The sequence below is a fragment of the Vulpes lagopus genome, chromosome 23 (genome assembly GCF_018345385.1).
Source record: "Vulpes lagopus strain Blue_001 chromosome 23, ASM1834538v1, whole genome shotgun sequence".
Taxonomy (NCBI): Eukaryota; Metazoa; Chordata; class Mammalia; order Carnivora; family Canidae; genus Vulpes; species Vulpes lagopus.
The window spans coordinates 57,194,032-57,211,748 of NC_054846.1; the positions used below are offsets into that span (position 1 = coordinate 57,194,032).

Consider the following 17,717-nt stretch of genomic DNA (forward strand, 5'->3'; position numbering starts at 1 on the left):
GTTAAGTATAAACATTTCAAAGAATTATGCTTTTACTTATAATTTGGTAAAAATGAATGTTATTTTATTCTCTTAATAGAAATCAGCCAAAATTACACCATGTGCGCTTTGCAAATCATTGAGATCCTCAGCAGAAATGATTGAAAATACCAATAGCTTGGGAAAGACAGAGCTTTTCTGTTCTGTTAATTGCTTATCTGCTTACAGAGTTAAAATGGTTACTTCTGCAGGTAATACTGGTTTCATAAACTATATAAGTATAATAGTTGACAAAAATTATGGTTATTGCTTTTTTATATAGTGGATTTTTGTCCAAATATAATTGATTTTTAAGGCAAATTTAAAATATTTCAGATCTGTGTTGTAAAATATCACCTCTTGCTTTGATTGCTTAATTTATGTTTATTTATTTGCTTGCCTATTTGTGCATTCCCCTTTACGAAAAGAATTTCATATGGCTTCTTAATGTTTTTTTTTTAATCCACACCTGATTAATTTCAAGATTTCATTTATTACGTAGTTTCAGGGTAGATTGTACCAACTTTAGATTAAAAGAGGTATTTTTTCTGTTAAGTTAGTTTTTGTCTGTATGTGACATGATTTAGTTTCAGTTCCTGCAACTTGACCTGGCCCTTGAATTTTCATATATTGGATAATATTTATTTTCTCAAACATATGTGTATATTTGTATATATTATTCATTAGTTTTTATTTTAATTTGCTAAGGTGTACAAGTGCAGTGTAACAGTTGCAAAACCTCAGCAATCCCGCAGTATCATCTCGCCATGTCGGATGGAAGTATACGCAACTTCTGCAGCTATAGCTGTGTTGTTGCGTTCCAGGTATGCTTCAGAAATCTTCCTCTTCTCCAGTCTGAGGCGACTACTATGTAGTCTGTGAACTTGGTATGTGTTTGCTCTTGCCCCGATTGCCTACACTTCTGTCTCAGTCCTGGTAAACTTGGATTCTTTGAATCCTGCTGTATTTGGATGCTTGTTATTTACCTGCCTTCTTTTAACATTAAATGGCGTTGTTATTATCCAGATTATCTATTGGGAGGATTCTTTTCTTTCTTTTCTTTTCTTTTCTTTTCTTTTCTTTTCTTTTCTTTTCTTTTCTTTTCTTTTCTTTTCTTTCTTTTCTCTTTTCTTTTCTTTTCTTTTCTTTTCTTTTCTTTTCTTTTCTTTTCTTTTCTTTTCTTTTCTTTTCTTTTCTTCTTTCTTTTCTTTCTGAAATATTTTATTTATTTATTCATGAGAGACACAGAGAGAGAGAGAGAGCGAGGCAGAGACACAGGCAGAGGGAAAAGCAGGCTCCATGCAGGGAGCCCGATGTGGGACTCAATCCCCGATCGAGGATCACACCCTGGGCTGAAGGGGGCGCTAAGCTGCTGAGTCATCCAGGGATCCCTGGAGGATATTATTTTTAAGGGAGTTATTACTAGTTTGGTTCTCTAACTGGCTCAGTCAGTAGGGCATACCATGCTTGATCTTGGGTCATGAGTTTGAGCCCTACTTTGCACATAGACATTACTTAAGAAAAAAAAAGTTTAAAAATTAAATACAAAAGAAAATTATTAGTTAAATTATTGTAGTTTTTGGATATAAGTGACTCTCTACCCCTTCAGTGATAAGCTACTCTAAGGTAGGGCATTTTGCCTGTTCACAGGTGTGTCTTAATACCTAGAACTATGCTCATCACACATGGGCACTCAGTGCATATTTATTTGAACAAATGATTCACATTGATCATCTTGTTTCATTTTTCAGAATTTGTTCAACAAACCAACAGGAATGAATTCTTCAGTAGTGCCCTTGTCTCAGGGCCAAGTAATTGTAAGCATCCCAACAGGTTCAACCGTGTCCTCAGGAGGGGGTAATACTTCTGCTGTTTCTCCCACCTCCATCAGTAGCTCTGCTGCAGCTGGTCTCCAGCGACTTGCTGCCCAATCCCAGCATGTTGGGTTCCCACGAAATGTTGTAAAACTCAAGTGTCAGCACTGTAACCGCCTTTTTGCCACAAAACCGGAACTTCTTGACTATAAGGTAAAGTAGGATCTTGATAAAGGGTTTGAGTACAAAATTACCTATCGATAAAATCATTTCTGGCTTTTCATCTCTCGAAATTTCACTACTTGTTTTGAAAGTAAGAGGGAATAAGGATTTCCAAAAGATAAACCAAATGTTTAATTAGTACTTGATTATTTCTTCACAGGGTAAAATGTTTCAGTTCTGTGGCAAGAATTGTTCTGATGAATATAAGAAAATAAATAATGTAATGGCAATGTGTGAATATTGTAAAATTGAGAAAATTGTAAAGGAGACTGTGCGATTCTCAGGTGCTGACAAGTCATTCTGTAGTGAAGGTAAAGGCAAGATCATCTTACCTACTGAGCATGTTGGTCCTTTTAAAAGTAACTGATGATTTAAGCTGTTACTGTGTAAGTTTATCTCATTTAACCCTTGTGTATAACCACAGAGCCTTTTGTTTTGTTTACACTTGGTACACTTTTTTCCTGACCTAGTCCTTCGTATCATATAGATGTCAAAATTAAGGAAAAGATGGTTGAATTGTATTACAGAAGATAGTGGTGATGTGATAAACATTTCACATTCTTAGATTGGTAGGGATCTTGTCATTATTGCACTTTTTAAAAAAGATATATTTATTTATTGGGGGAGGAAAGACAGAGGGAGAGGAAGAAAGAGAGAGAGAGAATCTCAAGCAGACTCCCTGCTGAGCATGGAACTGGACACAAAGCTTGATCCTAGGACTCTGAGATCATGACCTGAGTTGAAACCAAGAGTCGGACGCTTAACCGACTGAGCCATCCAGGCTTCCCTATTTATTTATTGCACTTATTTCTGAAGAGAACTAACTTTTGTTAGCAACATAAGATTATACTTGCATTGTTTTAAACAGACATGTTTCTGAGTAGGTAAATCAGTGTGAGGTAGATTATCTTCTTTACTTAAATGATTGTTTTTTATGTTGAAAATGTTTTGTTTTATTCTAGAATTGTACACAGTTGGCTTCCTAGACTAGTGGCTTTCAAATCTTTTGATTACAGCACAAAAGAAAATACATTTTACCTTGTGACCCAAGTAGATTATCACCTACCCAAGTAAAACAAAAGTTTTACGAAACAAACCTGGCTTTTATTATATGTGATGCACTGTAATTTTTTCTTTCTTTATTTTTAAAAAAGCAAAATGGTTGTCTAGATCCTTTAAATTAATCTCTTGATCTATGTATTGGTTAAGGATCCAAGTGTGAAAACATTGTCACAAGGTATTTAAAGATGTAGATACTTAATATTTTTTTCTCATTTTAATTTTGTCTTTTCCTGTTTTTAGGTTGCAAATTGCTTTATAAACATGACTTGGCAAAACGCTGGGGAAATCACTGTAAAATGTGCAGTTATTGTTTACAGACATCTCCCAAATTGGTACAGAGTAATTTGGGGGGGAAAGTAGAAGAGTTCTGTTGTGAAGAATGCATGTCCAAATATACAGTTCTATTCTATCAGGTAAATATAATACACATTCCTGTGATTTTTCAAGTTAGGGCATACATTATTTCCTTCTTTTATTCTTTGGTGTAGTATGAAGGGCAGTTTAATGATTTAAAACTTATAAGTATTAAATGTATTATGTTAAAAAATAAATGTATGACTCTTGCAGTATTAATAAAAGATTTAAGAAAATTTTAATGTCACTGAAGTTACATTCTTTTTGTTTTTAATTTCCTTATAGAAGACGTATCAGTCTTAAGACTAAAGTATTTAAAATTAGCATCGTATTAATTTATTATTTAACTAAAATGAATTGGTCTTCTGAAATTTTTGAAGAATATAGGTCTTACTTTCATTTCACTATGTTTTTTAACTACTCTTTATTGGCATCTCTATAATGTGACTTTTAGTATTTAGTATAAATAACAGAATAATAAGTATTTACCATGTTAGAGGAGCTAAGCTTCATTTTTGTGTTCTAGATTTTATTTTATTTATTTATTTATTTTTTTTTTTAAATTTTTTATTTATTTATGATAGTCACAGAGAGAGAGAGAGAGAGGCAGAGACATAGGCAGAGGGAGAAGCAGGCTCCATGCACCGGGAGCCTGATGTGGGATTCGATCCCGGGTCTCCAGGATCACGCCCTGGGCCAAAGGCAAGCGCCAAACCACTGCGCCACCCAGGGATCCCCGTGTTCTAGATTTTAAATTAATTTCCTCATTTGGCAATATATGTACTGCTTTCACCCTGTCAGGCCACAGCAATTTGTTTTTTACTCCTTTACCGTCTTCTTATTTCATAATCAGATGGCCAAATGTGATGGTTGTAAGCGACAGGGTAAACTCAGCGAGTCCTTGAAATGGCGAGGAGAAATGAAACATTTCTGTAACCTGCTTTGTATCTTGATGTTCTGTAATCAGCAGAGTATGTGTGAACCACCTTCACAAAACAATGCAGGTAAAATTAAACTTTATAGTCTTTGATCAGTGACAGGGACCAATTACTGTTCTACAGATTGTAAACAATTGTTAACAATTGTTAATAATTGTTAATAATTTCGTGAAATACAAATTTCATTCTGTTCAAATGTTAATTGAACATGAACATTGAACATTGAACATGTTAATGTTAAATGTTAATGTCTTAACATTTAAATCCCTTTTTTATTTAACATGTTGAATTAAGGCTTTGTAAAAATGAGTTCATTATGTTTTCTCTGAGCACATTGAATTAAATCAACTCTGTAAGAATGATGGGAAAGAATGGTAGTTAATGTTTTGTAACTGGGTATATATGCCCTGACTTCCTTAAAAAGGATTTGAGAGTAACAAAGGACATAGAATCTAAATCACATGGCCTTTTAAATGTACCACATGTGTAGTTATGCAGGAGAAAGTACATGGAATACTTTTAAGTTTCAATAAGTTAAAAAATTGAGAAAACCCCAGTTAATCCTAAAGTGATTTTTTGCTCTAACAGAATTTAACCTTACTAAAGACATTGTTTAACCTCCTTGAAATGGTGATATCTATGTATGTGCATATAAATTACATAAGTTTTTTTTATTTTTACTTATTTAATTAGCAAGTATTTCCATGGTGCCAGCTGCTTCAGCAGGGCCCCCATCTCTAAGAAAGGATTCAACTCCAGTTATAGCTAATGTAGTATCATTAGCTAGTGCTCCTGCTGCTCAGCCCACAGTGAATTCTAACAGTGTCTTACAAGGTATGTCTGATTTGAAAACATTTATCTTGGCTTTTGAAGTTGAATACAGTCAGGTTGTATTTTTTTTTTTCCATTGGTGATCATTTTGTATGTTTGACACCCTTGTATTTGGAGTGGTGGCTCCCTGTGAGTTGCTGGGCATTAAACAATGTTTCCATCACTTCCAAATCTCTTTTTCTCATGTAATACTTTACTTGCTATCTTCTTGTGAATTAAGATAATGTGTTTTTATTATGAGATTTTTGTGCCTGTCATTCCACCATCAGCTTTAAATGCTATTTAAATAATTGTGTAAGATCCTAAATATTTATTTTAATTTATATCAGGTGCAGTTCCAACAGTAACAGCGAAAATCATTGGGGATGTAAGTTTTATTCTTTTAATTGGTATTGCCACTGTATTTGTTTTCCAATTTTATATAGTATGAACATGTCAATGCTAATTTTTCCTGCTTTATTCCTTATTATATAAATTTCATAAGCTCATTTAATATTTGGGAACAAGATATTCTGGTTAATTAGGTCTTTTATGTACTTTGATTTCTTTGGCTGCTTGCTATTCCTGTGTAGTTACTGAAGGCTGTTTTTGTTAGGTTGATTTTTAGTTGTAGAGAATTAAGTTTTACAGAATTCAGACATAAAAGATATTTGGGGCATTTTGTAATGTAGTCAGATTATAAATGAGATATTTATAAAATGTACTTTATCTTTTATTTAAGGATATTTGTTATCTTTATAAAAGCATTCCTGTTTTTTCACTCAATACTTTTTTGTCTCTTAAAAAATAAATATGAGCAAAACTAATGACTAGAACAGTGGAATTTCTAAAGTGTTTTCTGGTCTCTGGGATAACTTTCACAACATCCTTTGTCAAGTTACTTAAGTGGTCATAAGTGATTCTGTTTTTTCTAGTTACCTTGAAACAAAATCTTATAAGACCCAACTCAGGAAATAACAGTTCTCATTTTAAACATAGCCTATTGTTACTGGCCCCCAATGTCTTATAGTAGAAATAGTATTTTTCTTAGTAAATAGAACTGGTAATTAGATACATTCAGAGTAAATATATAGTTATCAGAATATTACTATTGCCATTTCAGGAATATTGTATTTCTTACATATTTAGTATGTTCTCTGTCTTCTATGTAATTTCAATATACTCTTTCTTTTGAAATTATACTATTTATTGTAATTAATGCTAAGCTTTTGAAAACCTGTTTTTTTTTTCTTTTTTTACTAGGCAAGTACACAAACAGATGCCCTGAAACTGCCACCTTCCCAGCCCCCAAGACTTTTGAAGAATAAAGCTTTATTGTGCAAACCCATCACACAGACTAAAGCCACCTCTTGCAAACCACATACACAAAACAAAGAATGCCAGACAGGTATGTTCCTTACACTTTCTTCTTTTTAGATTTTTTTTTAAAATAGGGAAAGGAATGTGAGAACTACTTAACATTAATTAAGTACCTACTGTTTCCTGAGTTATGTGTTTAAATGCTTATATGCATTGCTTAGTTTTGTTCTCACAACCTTTGAGTTAGGTTTTTTTACCCTCTGAGAATTAAGAAATTATGGCAACGAGAAGGTTTTAATTTATAATACCATACTGTGAGTACCTCATTTTTTTTATTATTAATGACTAGTTTTATGGAATAAGCATAGACTTTGGAATTATAAAGACAGGGCCTTAATTAAGAGGAACTGTTGTTTTGTGGAACATCCTTAACTTTGAACCTTTGCACCCTCTGTTTCAGGTGAAGTCACATTTTTTGCAGAGAGGGCTTTCTTTTTTTTTTTTTTTTCTTATTTTATTTATTTATGATAGGCACACAGTGAGAGAGAGAGAGAGAGAGAGAGAGAGAGAGGCAGAGACACAGGCAGAGGGAGAAGCAGGCTCCATGAACCGGGAGCCCGACGTGGGATTCGATCCCGGGTCTCCAGGATCGCGCCCTGGGCCAAAGGCAGGCGCCAAACCACTGCGCCACCCAGGGATCCCTGGAGAGGGCTTTCTTATGAATGGCCTCTTAGACAAAATCTCTGAGCTACTTTTCTGAATGCTGGGCATGGTGCTATCCCTTGATTTTTCTCAGCTTCCCTCTCTGCTTGCGTGGAATCTGCCCTACTAGTGATCAGGGCTGAGGGTGATTGGGACCCCAGTATTCTTGGCCTGCCATTCCTGCAGTAGAACCTCTACCATATATGTGGCAGTCAGGTGACGAAACCCTAGCCTGTCAGCTATATGATCAGGCAACTTTTCTTTTAAACTTGGAGTTGGAGGGGTAAGAAATGATGGTGGCCAGCCCCCTGGTGAGATATGGTAACCCTTGCTTGGGAGCTGAAGAAAGAAGAGTCTGTTCTTCCTGGCTGAAGCTACCCAGTCACGCTGGCTGAGGCAGGGTATGGAGCAGGTGGTAGAATAAATGTCACAGCCTCCCAAGGGCAGGGCAGAAGGGAGGAGAAAGAATCTGTGGACCCAGACATGGTGCTGTCTCACGACTCTGAGATCATGACCTGGGATTTGGACACTTGACCGACAGAGCCACCCAGGTACCCTGAAAGTCTCCGAATGTGTAAACCAGACAGTAATCCTAGATTCCTAGATCTGGAAGGTTATCCTGGAGGTCAGTGCTTGTCAAACATTATTATGCATATGAAATACTTGGGAATTGTAGTAAGTACATTGTAATTTAGTGAGGCCTGAGTTTATGCATTTCTTACTAGCAGTGCTATAGAGGAGTTTGGCCTATATTTGTATTGTATTAATAATGACTTACCTAGTATTATGTAGCTTGATTGTCAGACATCTGTAATCAGGTGATTTGTTAGGGTTTGATTTTGAATAGAGTTAACACACAGTGTTACATTAATTTCAGGTGTACAGCTTAGTGATTTGCCAAGTTTATGTCTTATGCTGTGTTCACCACAAGTACAGCTTCTTTCCCATCACATGACTATTACAGTATCATTGACTGTATTACTCATGCTCTGCTCTTTAATTCTGTGCCTTACTCATTCCATGACTGGAGTCTGTTTCTCTTCCCCTTCACCCACTTTGCCCAGGTAGAAAGTAATTTTTTGTTATTAAAAAAATTACTACCTGTAGGTAATTTTTTTTCAGATGTCCACTGGACTATGTTAAAGTCTTCTAGGGTATTTTTCTGGCACATAGAAGGGACTCTGTAGGATACCTATTAAATAATTGAATGAATTCTCCATCCTTCTCAGTTTTTTCCTACTCATACTTAGGTTTCTGAGTTCTGTTTCATCTTTTAATACCTTAGAACATCTGCTTGTCTATATTTATCCTTTTTTTGTAGGTGTCCTAGGCCTCATCCAGGTCGTCATCATCTTAGCTCTACATTCTGCAGTTGTCGCCTACTTAAAATTGATACACTTTTTGTTCCATGTTAGAGATATAAGAGGGCCTCTAAGTTAAACGTTTCAGAAAAAATACTTTATTTATCTATTTATTCCAGAGAGAGGGGGAGAGAGAGAGAGAGAGAGAGAGAGTGCGCGCGAGAGCGCGAGCGAGCACAATCTAGGGGGAGAGGCTGAGAGAGAGAGAGAGAGAGAGAGAGAAAAGCAGACTCCACTGATAAGGGATCTGACACAGGGTTTGATCCCAGGACCCTGAGATCATGACCTGAGCTGAAGGCCTGTGTTTTTTTTTTTTGTTGTTGTTTGTTTGTTTTTTTAAATTTATATATACAGAGAAAGACTGAGGGGCAGAGACACAGGCAGACAGAAAAGCGGGCTCCATGCAGGGAGCCTGACGCGGGACTCTATCCTGGGTCTCCGGGATCAGACCCTGGGCTGCAGGCGGCGCTAAACCGCTGTGCCACCGGGGGTACCTCAAAGGCCGGTGTTTAACTGACTGAGCCACCCAGGCACCCCAAGTCTCTGTGCTTTAAAAAAAATTATTTTTGAATTATAATTCTTTTGAACCATAAATCTCTATTGCTTTAAAATTTTTTTGTTATTAAAATGTTTCTAATCCTTTTGGTTCATGATTTCTTTTTTTTCTTTTCTTTTTTCCCCCAGTAGAAGACACTCCGAGTCAACCCCAGATCATTATGGTGCCAGTTCCTGTACCGGTGTTTGTGCCCATACCTCTTCATCTTTACACTCAGTATGCACCAGTCCCATTTGGGATTCCAGTTCCAGTGAGTAATCATTTGGAGATTAAGGCTGATATAGTGCATGTTTTCCTCAACTAAAATGTTGTTGTGCTGTTAAAAAACTCTTCACTTTTTGGTAAAATATTCCTGACTATGGTTGGCTATTATCATGTTACTGTACTTTTTAATACAGACTGTATGAAGGATTGTTTCTTGTTATACTCTGCCTTCTCAGAGAATGCTGTGATGTAGCCTTTTTATAATGTTTCATACACAAAAAGACCACTCAAATAGAAGAAATATCAGAAACTGTGTGTGTATATGTCAAAATTCTAGATTCTCATAAGGGTGAGAGTAAATACTATGATTTGCATTATTCTTAGAGATGTATTCACTGTTTTATTGGAACCATATTTTTCTTTGGTGAATTCTTAAGGAAAATAGTTTTGTGAAACTGAAAATATTAAGCATCAGAAACAAAAGTGTGTTAGATAAGTATTCCTTTCTTTTTTTAAGATTTTGTTTTTAAAATTTATTCATTTGAGAGAGAGAGACAGAGACAGAGCACAAGCAGGGGAAGAGGCAGAGGGAGAGGGAGAAGCAGACTTCCTGCTGTGCAGGGAACCCGATGTGGGGCTCAATCCCAGGACTCCAGGATTGTGACCTGAGCTGAAGGCAAACGCGTAACCATTTGAGCCACCCAGGCGCCCTAGATAATTATTTTTTAGATGATTCAGAGACACATTTTGTTGATTATCCAGAAAAGCACTTAATTGAATTGTGATTCATATGGCTGTTGTCTTAAAAAAACAAACTAGCAAGAGTATTTTAGTCATTAGGAATAGAAATACCTGAATTTGTTCATCATTTTAGTACTTAAATCACCTCATAAATAATAGTTTTGATGACAGACATGTTCCCCAGAAACTGTCCTTGGTCTTTCAGATGCCTGTCCCTATGATTATTCCCTCCTCAATGGATAATGAAGATAAAATCACTGAGAGTATTGAAGACATTAAGGAGAAGCTGCCTTCACATCCATTTGAAGCTGATCTCCTTGAGATGGCAGAAATGATTGCAGAAGATGAAGAGAAGGAGAAGACTTTATCCCAGGGAGGTTGGTATATTTTTAAAATAAAGAAATTAAAAATACACTTAACAAAATTTGGGTAACTCAAGTAATATTAAGTATTGGGTAATCAAGGTGTTTCTAAAAGTTTTATTTGTGTTTAAATATCAAGTGTATGGGATTTGTTAAACTTACTGATACCTCTGAAAGTTCTGTTCTTTTTATAAAACTTTTCTTAGTTCTTAATTATTCCAGAAAAATAATCTATAAATCTTTTTTCATTATTATCTTCTGGCTTTGTTCCTATATTCAAAGCAAGATCCCTATTTAAGAATTCCTGTTGTAGGGATCCCTGGTGGCGCAGCGGTTTGGCGCCTGCCTTTGGCCCAGGGCGCAATCCTGGAGACCCGGGATCGAATCCCACGTCGGGCTCCCTGCATGGAGCCTGCTTCTCCCTCTGCCTGTGTCTCTGCCTCTCTCTCTCTCTCTCTCTGTGACTATCATGAATAAATAAAATCTTTAAAAAAAAAAAAAAAAGAATTCCTGTTGTAAAATAATCAGCATGTTGATAGAAGTTAAATAGAACTTTAGGATGGAAAACTATTTGGTTCAAAATATAAATCCCATGCTGTGAAGGTAGAAAATCGGTAAGAACAGTAGTTATATGCTCACCATACCCTAGATATGTTCTAAATGCACTGTGTGTATTACCTCATTTAACCTTTATAACAACCCTGTGGCATGGGTAGTGTATACTTTAAACTCTTCATTTGGAAAATAGGATATCATACTTACCCTGGAATCAGGAAGTGATAAAACAGGAAGTTGAATTCAGGTCTGTCTGACTCCAAAGCAAATGACGGTAACCAGAAGTTGCAGTACATATCGAGAAAGGTTTCTAGCCTTAGTACCGCTTTGATTTTTGGGTATAAAAAGAGAGAGAAAATGATGTTTGAATAGTTGAAATACACAAAGGCCTTTTCCTGTGTAACTGATTCAGCCAGGAAATTATTTTTTTCTTACAAATGTTTTCATTTTTTCAGTGATGGTTTTTACAAAGCTAGGCACCAGGTTTAGATTTTGCATAATGAATTCTAGATGATTTTCAGAGCACTGTAGCATTTGAAAAAAATGTCATCTTTTCTCTTGTGTCGACATTAAGTTTTAAAATTATGTATATTCTAAAAAAATTATGGATGTTCTGAGAGATGCATAAAGAGCTTATTTGTTAATATCCCACTGTTTCTGGTCTCATTTTGCTCTCTAGTATATAACCTCATAATTCTGAGTCATTTGTATGTGGAATTTAATGTCTTAGAATATTGCCCCTTATGCTTGATCTTCTAATTTCTGATATTTAGAAGCTCAAGCAATTCCTGTTAAGTCTCATTTTAAGTTGCTTCTCCATTCACATTAATCGTTAACATTTTTCAGGTGCTTCCTCTGTTCAAATATTGTAACTTTACCTTAATCTAAAAATTGAATCAGACTGAAAAAATTTTCAAAACTAAACTTCAGGACAGGTAGTTGTAATCACCATAGTGTAAGTAAAATCAAGTTGTTTAGAAACATAAAGGAGAGAGAAATGAATTCTATCTGAAGGGAATTGTGTAATTTATGTTTGATTTCAGAGAAAAGAAGCAACTTTCCTGGGTTTTGAAAAGCATTTTTCTTTTTTTTTTTCTTTTTACTTTGAGTCCTTAAGCTTTTTATTTTGTAAGTAGTTAATTAATAGAACTGTGCTCTGTTTTGTTCCGTGTGCTGATTGCTTATATAATTTATATTTATATATATTCTAAGTCTTTTGTCTTTTCAGTGCAGTGGTAAGGCATATTCTGGGAGGAAAAAGCAATTCAAAGCATATTTGTCAATTTGTAAATAAACCGTGTGTGTGTATGTATGTTTTCATAGTAAAAAAAGATTCAGACACATGAGTGTCCAATCTTAAGTAAAGGTCTCCCTTGACATGACTTGTCTTATGCTGCTACCTGGAGGTGTAACCACTGTTAACAGTCATAATTTAACTTTATTTATCACTAATGTCTAATTTTATTAATGAATCATTCTTTCTGCATATGAAAGCCATTTTCTTAGTATTCCCTAGTATGATTCATTTATATAATGTAGTCATTTTGTTTGAGATGCAGTTTTCTTTGTGTATACATGTTAAGTTGTTAAATTACAACTTTTTTTTCTTTAGGATCCCAAACTTCTGAACAGGAACTCTTTCTTGACACCAAGATTTTTGAAAAAGGTTTGTAATTCTACATACATTTCAGATCTTAGAAGTACTATCCTTGGAGTGCCTTGGTGGCTCAGTTGGTTAAGCATCTGCCTTCAGCTCAGGTGATGATCCCAGAGTTAGGATGATTCCTTGCTGAGATCAAGCTCAGTGCTGGGCTCCCTGCTCAGCATAGAGTCTGCTTCTTCTTCTTTGTCCCTCTTCCCACTTGTCTTCTCTTTCTCCTTCTGATAAATAAATAAAATCTTAAAAAAAAAAAAATACTGTCCTTGGTTAGTAATACAAACCCATAAAGTATTAGTATCCTTGACTTAATATTTGCAATTTTAGGTATTTGTAAGGGGCATCAGATGTCTGTGATTGTATGCTAATGTGTAATGAAAATAAAAAAGGTACCTCAGGTACTTGTTTTAAGGATTAATTGAAATAATGCTTTACAATGTGTACCAAGAATATGAAGCCAATTTTGTGAAGCTGGTGAAGTTACTTCATTCTTCAGTGTACCTAGGTAAATCAGCAGCCATGTCTTGGTTTTGTTATTCTGGGGTTCAGGAAGCTTTCTCAGCCTGTATAAAGTCTGTCTTATGTTGAGCATTTATTTGTTTTCTATTTCAGACCAAGGAAGTACATACAGTGGTGACCTTGAATCAGAGGCAGTATCTACTCCGCATAGCTGGGAGGAAGAGTTGAATCATTATGCCTTAAAGTCAAATGCTGTGCAAGAGGCTGATTCAGACTTGAAGCAGGTCTCAAAAGGGGAAACTGAGCAGGACCTGGAAGCAGATTTTCCATCCGGTTTGTGCAACATATAAAATACTCCTGATTTTAGAAGACTGGTAGAACTCTGAATTGACATTATGAAGCAGATATACTGTGTGCTAATCTAGGACACAAATGGTCCCCACCTTTGAAGGTTAAATAATAAGTGGTCAATTTTTTTTTAACCTTTCCCACAATAACCATGTAGGTTTCCTTGATTATTAATAAAGTTTTTATTTAAGTGCTATATCCTTTGTTTCTCTTAAGAACAGAGTACTTATTTTATCATGAACAAAGTAATTAATATAGTGACGATTACCTGATATTTCCTCCCCAAGTCTGTCTGTCTTATAAATCTCTGAATTATTTACCTCAAATTATGCTTTCTGCTGATTTTTTTTTTTTTTCTGCTGATTATTTATAGAATCCTTTGACCCACTGAGTAAAGGACAGGGAATCCAGGCACGTTCCCGAACAAGGCGACGGCACAGAGATGGCTTCCCTCAGCCCAGACGAAGAGTAAGCTGTAGCTTAATTTTTCTAGTGTTTTCTTTCCTACGGTGTTTATTGGTTCTTGCTTTTTACAAAGCTCTGTAACAGGCAGGGTCACAGAATTACATACTTGTTTTACACAGCCTTATACTTTTTTGCCTTTATTTTTTGTTTCTTATAATTAAGAACCATACCTTTTGAATATTTTAAAGGGATATGTAAACCTTGATGTTCCTTTAATAGAGGTACTGAGCTAAGCCTCCTAGCATAGCACATGGCAGATGCTTAGCATGTGATGGTTATTATGCAGCTGCTCAGATGTTCATTGTGATGGTCATCATCTGGATCATCAGTATGCCTTTTCCAGCTGATGGAAGGGTAACCAGGAAAATGTACAGTTTACCGGTGTAGTTTGTTATTCTGTTTTGTTACTCACTGTGCTATAGTAGGTCTCTCAGGACTTACTGGGAACTGATGAGCTAGGAGAATGTACGGAGTCATGGCCCAGGCTTCCACCATACAGATGCAAGAAGGGGCAGCATTCCTGCCACTTGAGAATAGCATATGACACAATACCTGTGTATGTGCCACAAAATCACAACATTTTTATTTTATAAAAATTTTTAAATGTATTTGTATTATACTTGATGAACTCAGAATAATAATATATGACAGACTGCTGCTGTTAAGAAAAAGGACCATTACCTTTTACTTTATATTTCTTTTAGCCTGATCTTTTTATTTTGTTTTTATAATCAAGGGTGTTTTCTGTTGTACTTTTTTTGTTGTTGTTGTTCTGTTGTACTTTTAAAAGATTTTTATAATCTTCATTGTAAAGTATTTTTTTAAGTTTCTAAATTTAACTTTGGGACTATTTCCATATTGACAGGGCTTTCTCATACTAAAACCAAAAGAATAATAGCCTTATTTAAAAATTAACTCTATTGAATTATAATTGCATAAAAAATTCATAAATTTTAAGTGTAAAATTTGATGGACTCCAACAACTATATTTAGTATATAACTACCACCACAACCGTAACACTTCTGTCCCAGAAGCTCCTTCACGACCTTTTGTAGTAAGTACTCTGTAGCGCCTGATAACCAACCACCAATATACTTTGCAGATTGATACAACATAGTATTACTTTTCCTTTTCTAAATTTTCATATAAATGGAATTATGTAATTTGTAGTCTTCCCTCTTTGGCTTCTTTTACTTAGCATAATGTTTTTGAGATTCATCTATGTTTCATATATCAGTAGGCCATTCATTCCTGTTTATTCCTGAGTAGCTTCTCATTGTATGAACAAACCACAATTTAACAGTTGGTGGAAATTTGGATTATTTACAGGTTTGGGCTATTTCAAATACAGCTGCTATAAACACTCTAGATATCAATTTCTTTATGAACATCTAGTTTCATTTGAGGAAAAATACACAGAAGTGGGATTGCTAGGTCTTATAGTATGTGTTTTTAACTTTGTAAGAAAGCTTATCAAGATGGTGTGGGGCGTAAAAAAAAAAAGAAAGTGCTTATCAAACTGTTTTTCTAAGTAGTAGATGTACCATTTTAAATTCCCATTAGCAGTGTATGAATACCAATCTGCTTCATGACTTTGCTAATACTTGATATTGTCAATTTTTATTTTTTTTTATTTATTTATTTTTTTTGATATTGTCAATTTTTAATTTTAACCACTGTAGCAAATGTGTAGTGGCATCTCACTGTGGCTCTAGTTTATATTTTCCTAATGACTGATGATGTTGGACATTTTCTCATGTGCATATTTATCATTCTTCTATCTTCTTTGATAAATCGTCTATTCCAAGCTACTGCATATTTTTCTAATATTTTTGTAACTCAGTCGTCCTACTGAGTTGTAAGTGTTCTTTATTATGGACATAACTCTTAAACACGACTTTTACTCCTATTCTGAGACTTTGTAAAATTTTCTTAATGGTGAAGACAGAACTTTCTGATTTTGTGAAAGTCATTTTTATCAATTTTTTTTAAATGGTTTTTTTTTTTTAATTTTTATTTATTTATGATAGTCACAGAGAGAGAGAGAGAGAGGCAGAGACACAGGCAGAAGGAGAAGCAGGCTCCATGCACCGGGAGCCCAATGTGGGATTCGATCCCGGGTCTCCAGGATCGCGCCCTGGGCCAAAGGCAGGCGCCAAACCGCTGCGCCACCCAGGGATCCCTTTATCAATTTTTTTATTTTATGTTTCACGCTTTTTAGTATCCCATGTAAAAGTCTTTGCTTTAACCTGCTGGAAGTAAGATATTCTTTTATGTTTTCTTCTAGTTTTATATTTCAGCTTTTATATGTTTGTGATTCATTCCAAGATCATGAGTTGAGGAAAGTGTCAAGGTTTCTTGTTTTTGTATGTGATGTCCTATTGTTTACTACCATCTTGGAAAAGACTATCCTTTCCCTCTTTGTTTTTTTTATTTTTTATTTATTTTATTTATTTATGATAGAGAGGGATCCCTGGGTGGCGCAGCGGTTTGGCGCCTGCCTTTGGCCCAGGGCGCGATCCTGGAGACCCGGGATCGAATCCCACATCAGGCTCCCGGTGCATGGAGCCTGCTTCTCCCTCCGCCTGTGTCTCTGCCTCTCTCTCTCTCTCTGTGACTATCATAAATAAATAAAAATTAAAAAAAAAATAACTATATTTATGATAGAGAGAGAGAGGCAGAGACATAGAGGGAGAAGCAGGCTTCATGTACCAGGAGCCCGACGTGGGATTCGATCCCGGGTCTCCAGGATCACGCCCTGGGCCAAGGGCAGGCGCTAAATCACTGCGCCACCCAGGGATCCCTCCTTTCCCTCTTTGAATTACATTGTACTTTTTTAAAAAACATTTATTGGAGAGAGATAAATGAGCACAGGGGGGAGGGGCAGAGGGAGAGGGAGAGAATCCCAAGCATACCCTGTGCTGAGTGCAGAGCCCCAACATGGGGCTGGATTCCAGGACCCTGAGATCATGACCTGAGCTGAAATCAAGAGGTGGACATTTAAGTGACTAAGCCACCCAGGTGCCCCCACGTTGTACTTTTATTAAAATATGTGTTGAAATTCTATTCTCCTCTCTTAATTTATATGTGTTTTAATACGGTACCAGATGTCTTGATTATTGTAGCTTTAAGTGAGTCTTGAAATCAGGAGTGTAAGTCTTCCATCTTGGATGTTCTTTCACAAGATTGCCATTTGCCTATCCATATAAATTTTAGAACCAGCTTATCAATTTTTACCAAAAAAAAAAAAAAAAAAAGCCTGCTGGAACTTTGATTGGGGCTGTTATGAATCCATAGATGAGTTTGCAGAGAATTAATATCTTCATAGTTTTGAGCTGTCCCAATCTATGAAGATGGTATTTTTCTCCTTTATTTAGATCATCTTTAATTTCTCTCAGCAGTGTTTTATTGTATAAGCCTCATATTCTGTTAAATTTATTTAATAAGTATTTAAAATTTATCTTGATCCTGTTTTAAGTAGTATTTTAAATTTCATTTTCTAGTGTTCCTCATTGTCATGTGAAAGTAGATATTTTTATCTTATGTTTTATATGTTTTTTTTTGTTTCAAGTTTTAATTTAAATTATAATTAACATGATACTGCTTTTTCTTTTTTTAAAGTAAGATTTTATTTATATTAGAGAATGAGAGCGCAAGCTGGGGAGGAACAGAGGGAGAGGGAGAGAATCTCAAGCAGATTTCCTACTAAGAGCGTCACCTGCTGCGGGGCTTGATCTCATGAACCTGAGATCATGACCTGACCCAAAA

General features: G+C 35.5%; 1 protein-coding gene across 5 annotated transcripts in view; it reads left to right on the forward strand.

Moving 5' to 3' along the window:
• Positions 1-17,717, forward strand: part of ZMYM4 (zinc finger MYM-type containing 4) — a 135,278-nt gene that overhangs the window by 95,593 nt on the left and 21,968 nt on the right. For 4 of the 5 annotated variants that reach the window (XM_041738041.1, XM_041738044.1, XM_041738043.1 and 1 more), the window contains 14 exons: positions 80-230; positions 727-842; positions 1,770-2,045; positions 2,215-2,365; positions 3,357-3,529; positions 4,324-4,474; positions 5,102-5,242; positions 5,569-5,606; positions 6,482-6,626; positions 9,286-9,407; positions 10,308-10,479; positions 12,632-12,685; positions 13,289-13,468; positions 13,857-13,951. In XM_041738041.1, the coding sequence (XP_041593975.1) occupies positions 80-230; positions 727-842; positions 1,770-2,045; positions 2,215-2,365; positions 3,357-3,529; positions 4,324-4,474; positions 5,102-5,242; positions 5,569-5,606; positions 6,482-6,626; positions 9,286-9,407; positions 10,308-10,479; positions 12,632-12,685; positions 13,289-13,468; positions 13,857-13,951 (1,965 nt within the window). The remainder of the gene's footprint in view (positions 1-79; positions 231-726; positions 843-1,769; positions 2,046-2,214; positions 2,366-3,356; positions 3,530-4,323; positions 4,475-5,101; positions 5,243-5,568; positions 5,607-6,481; positions 6,627-9,285; positions 9,408-10,307; positions 10,480-12,631; positions 12,686-13,288; positions 13,469-13,856; positions 13,952-17,717) is intronic. The other variant, XM_041738042.1, reaches the window with a different exon arrangement.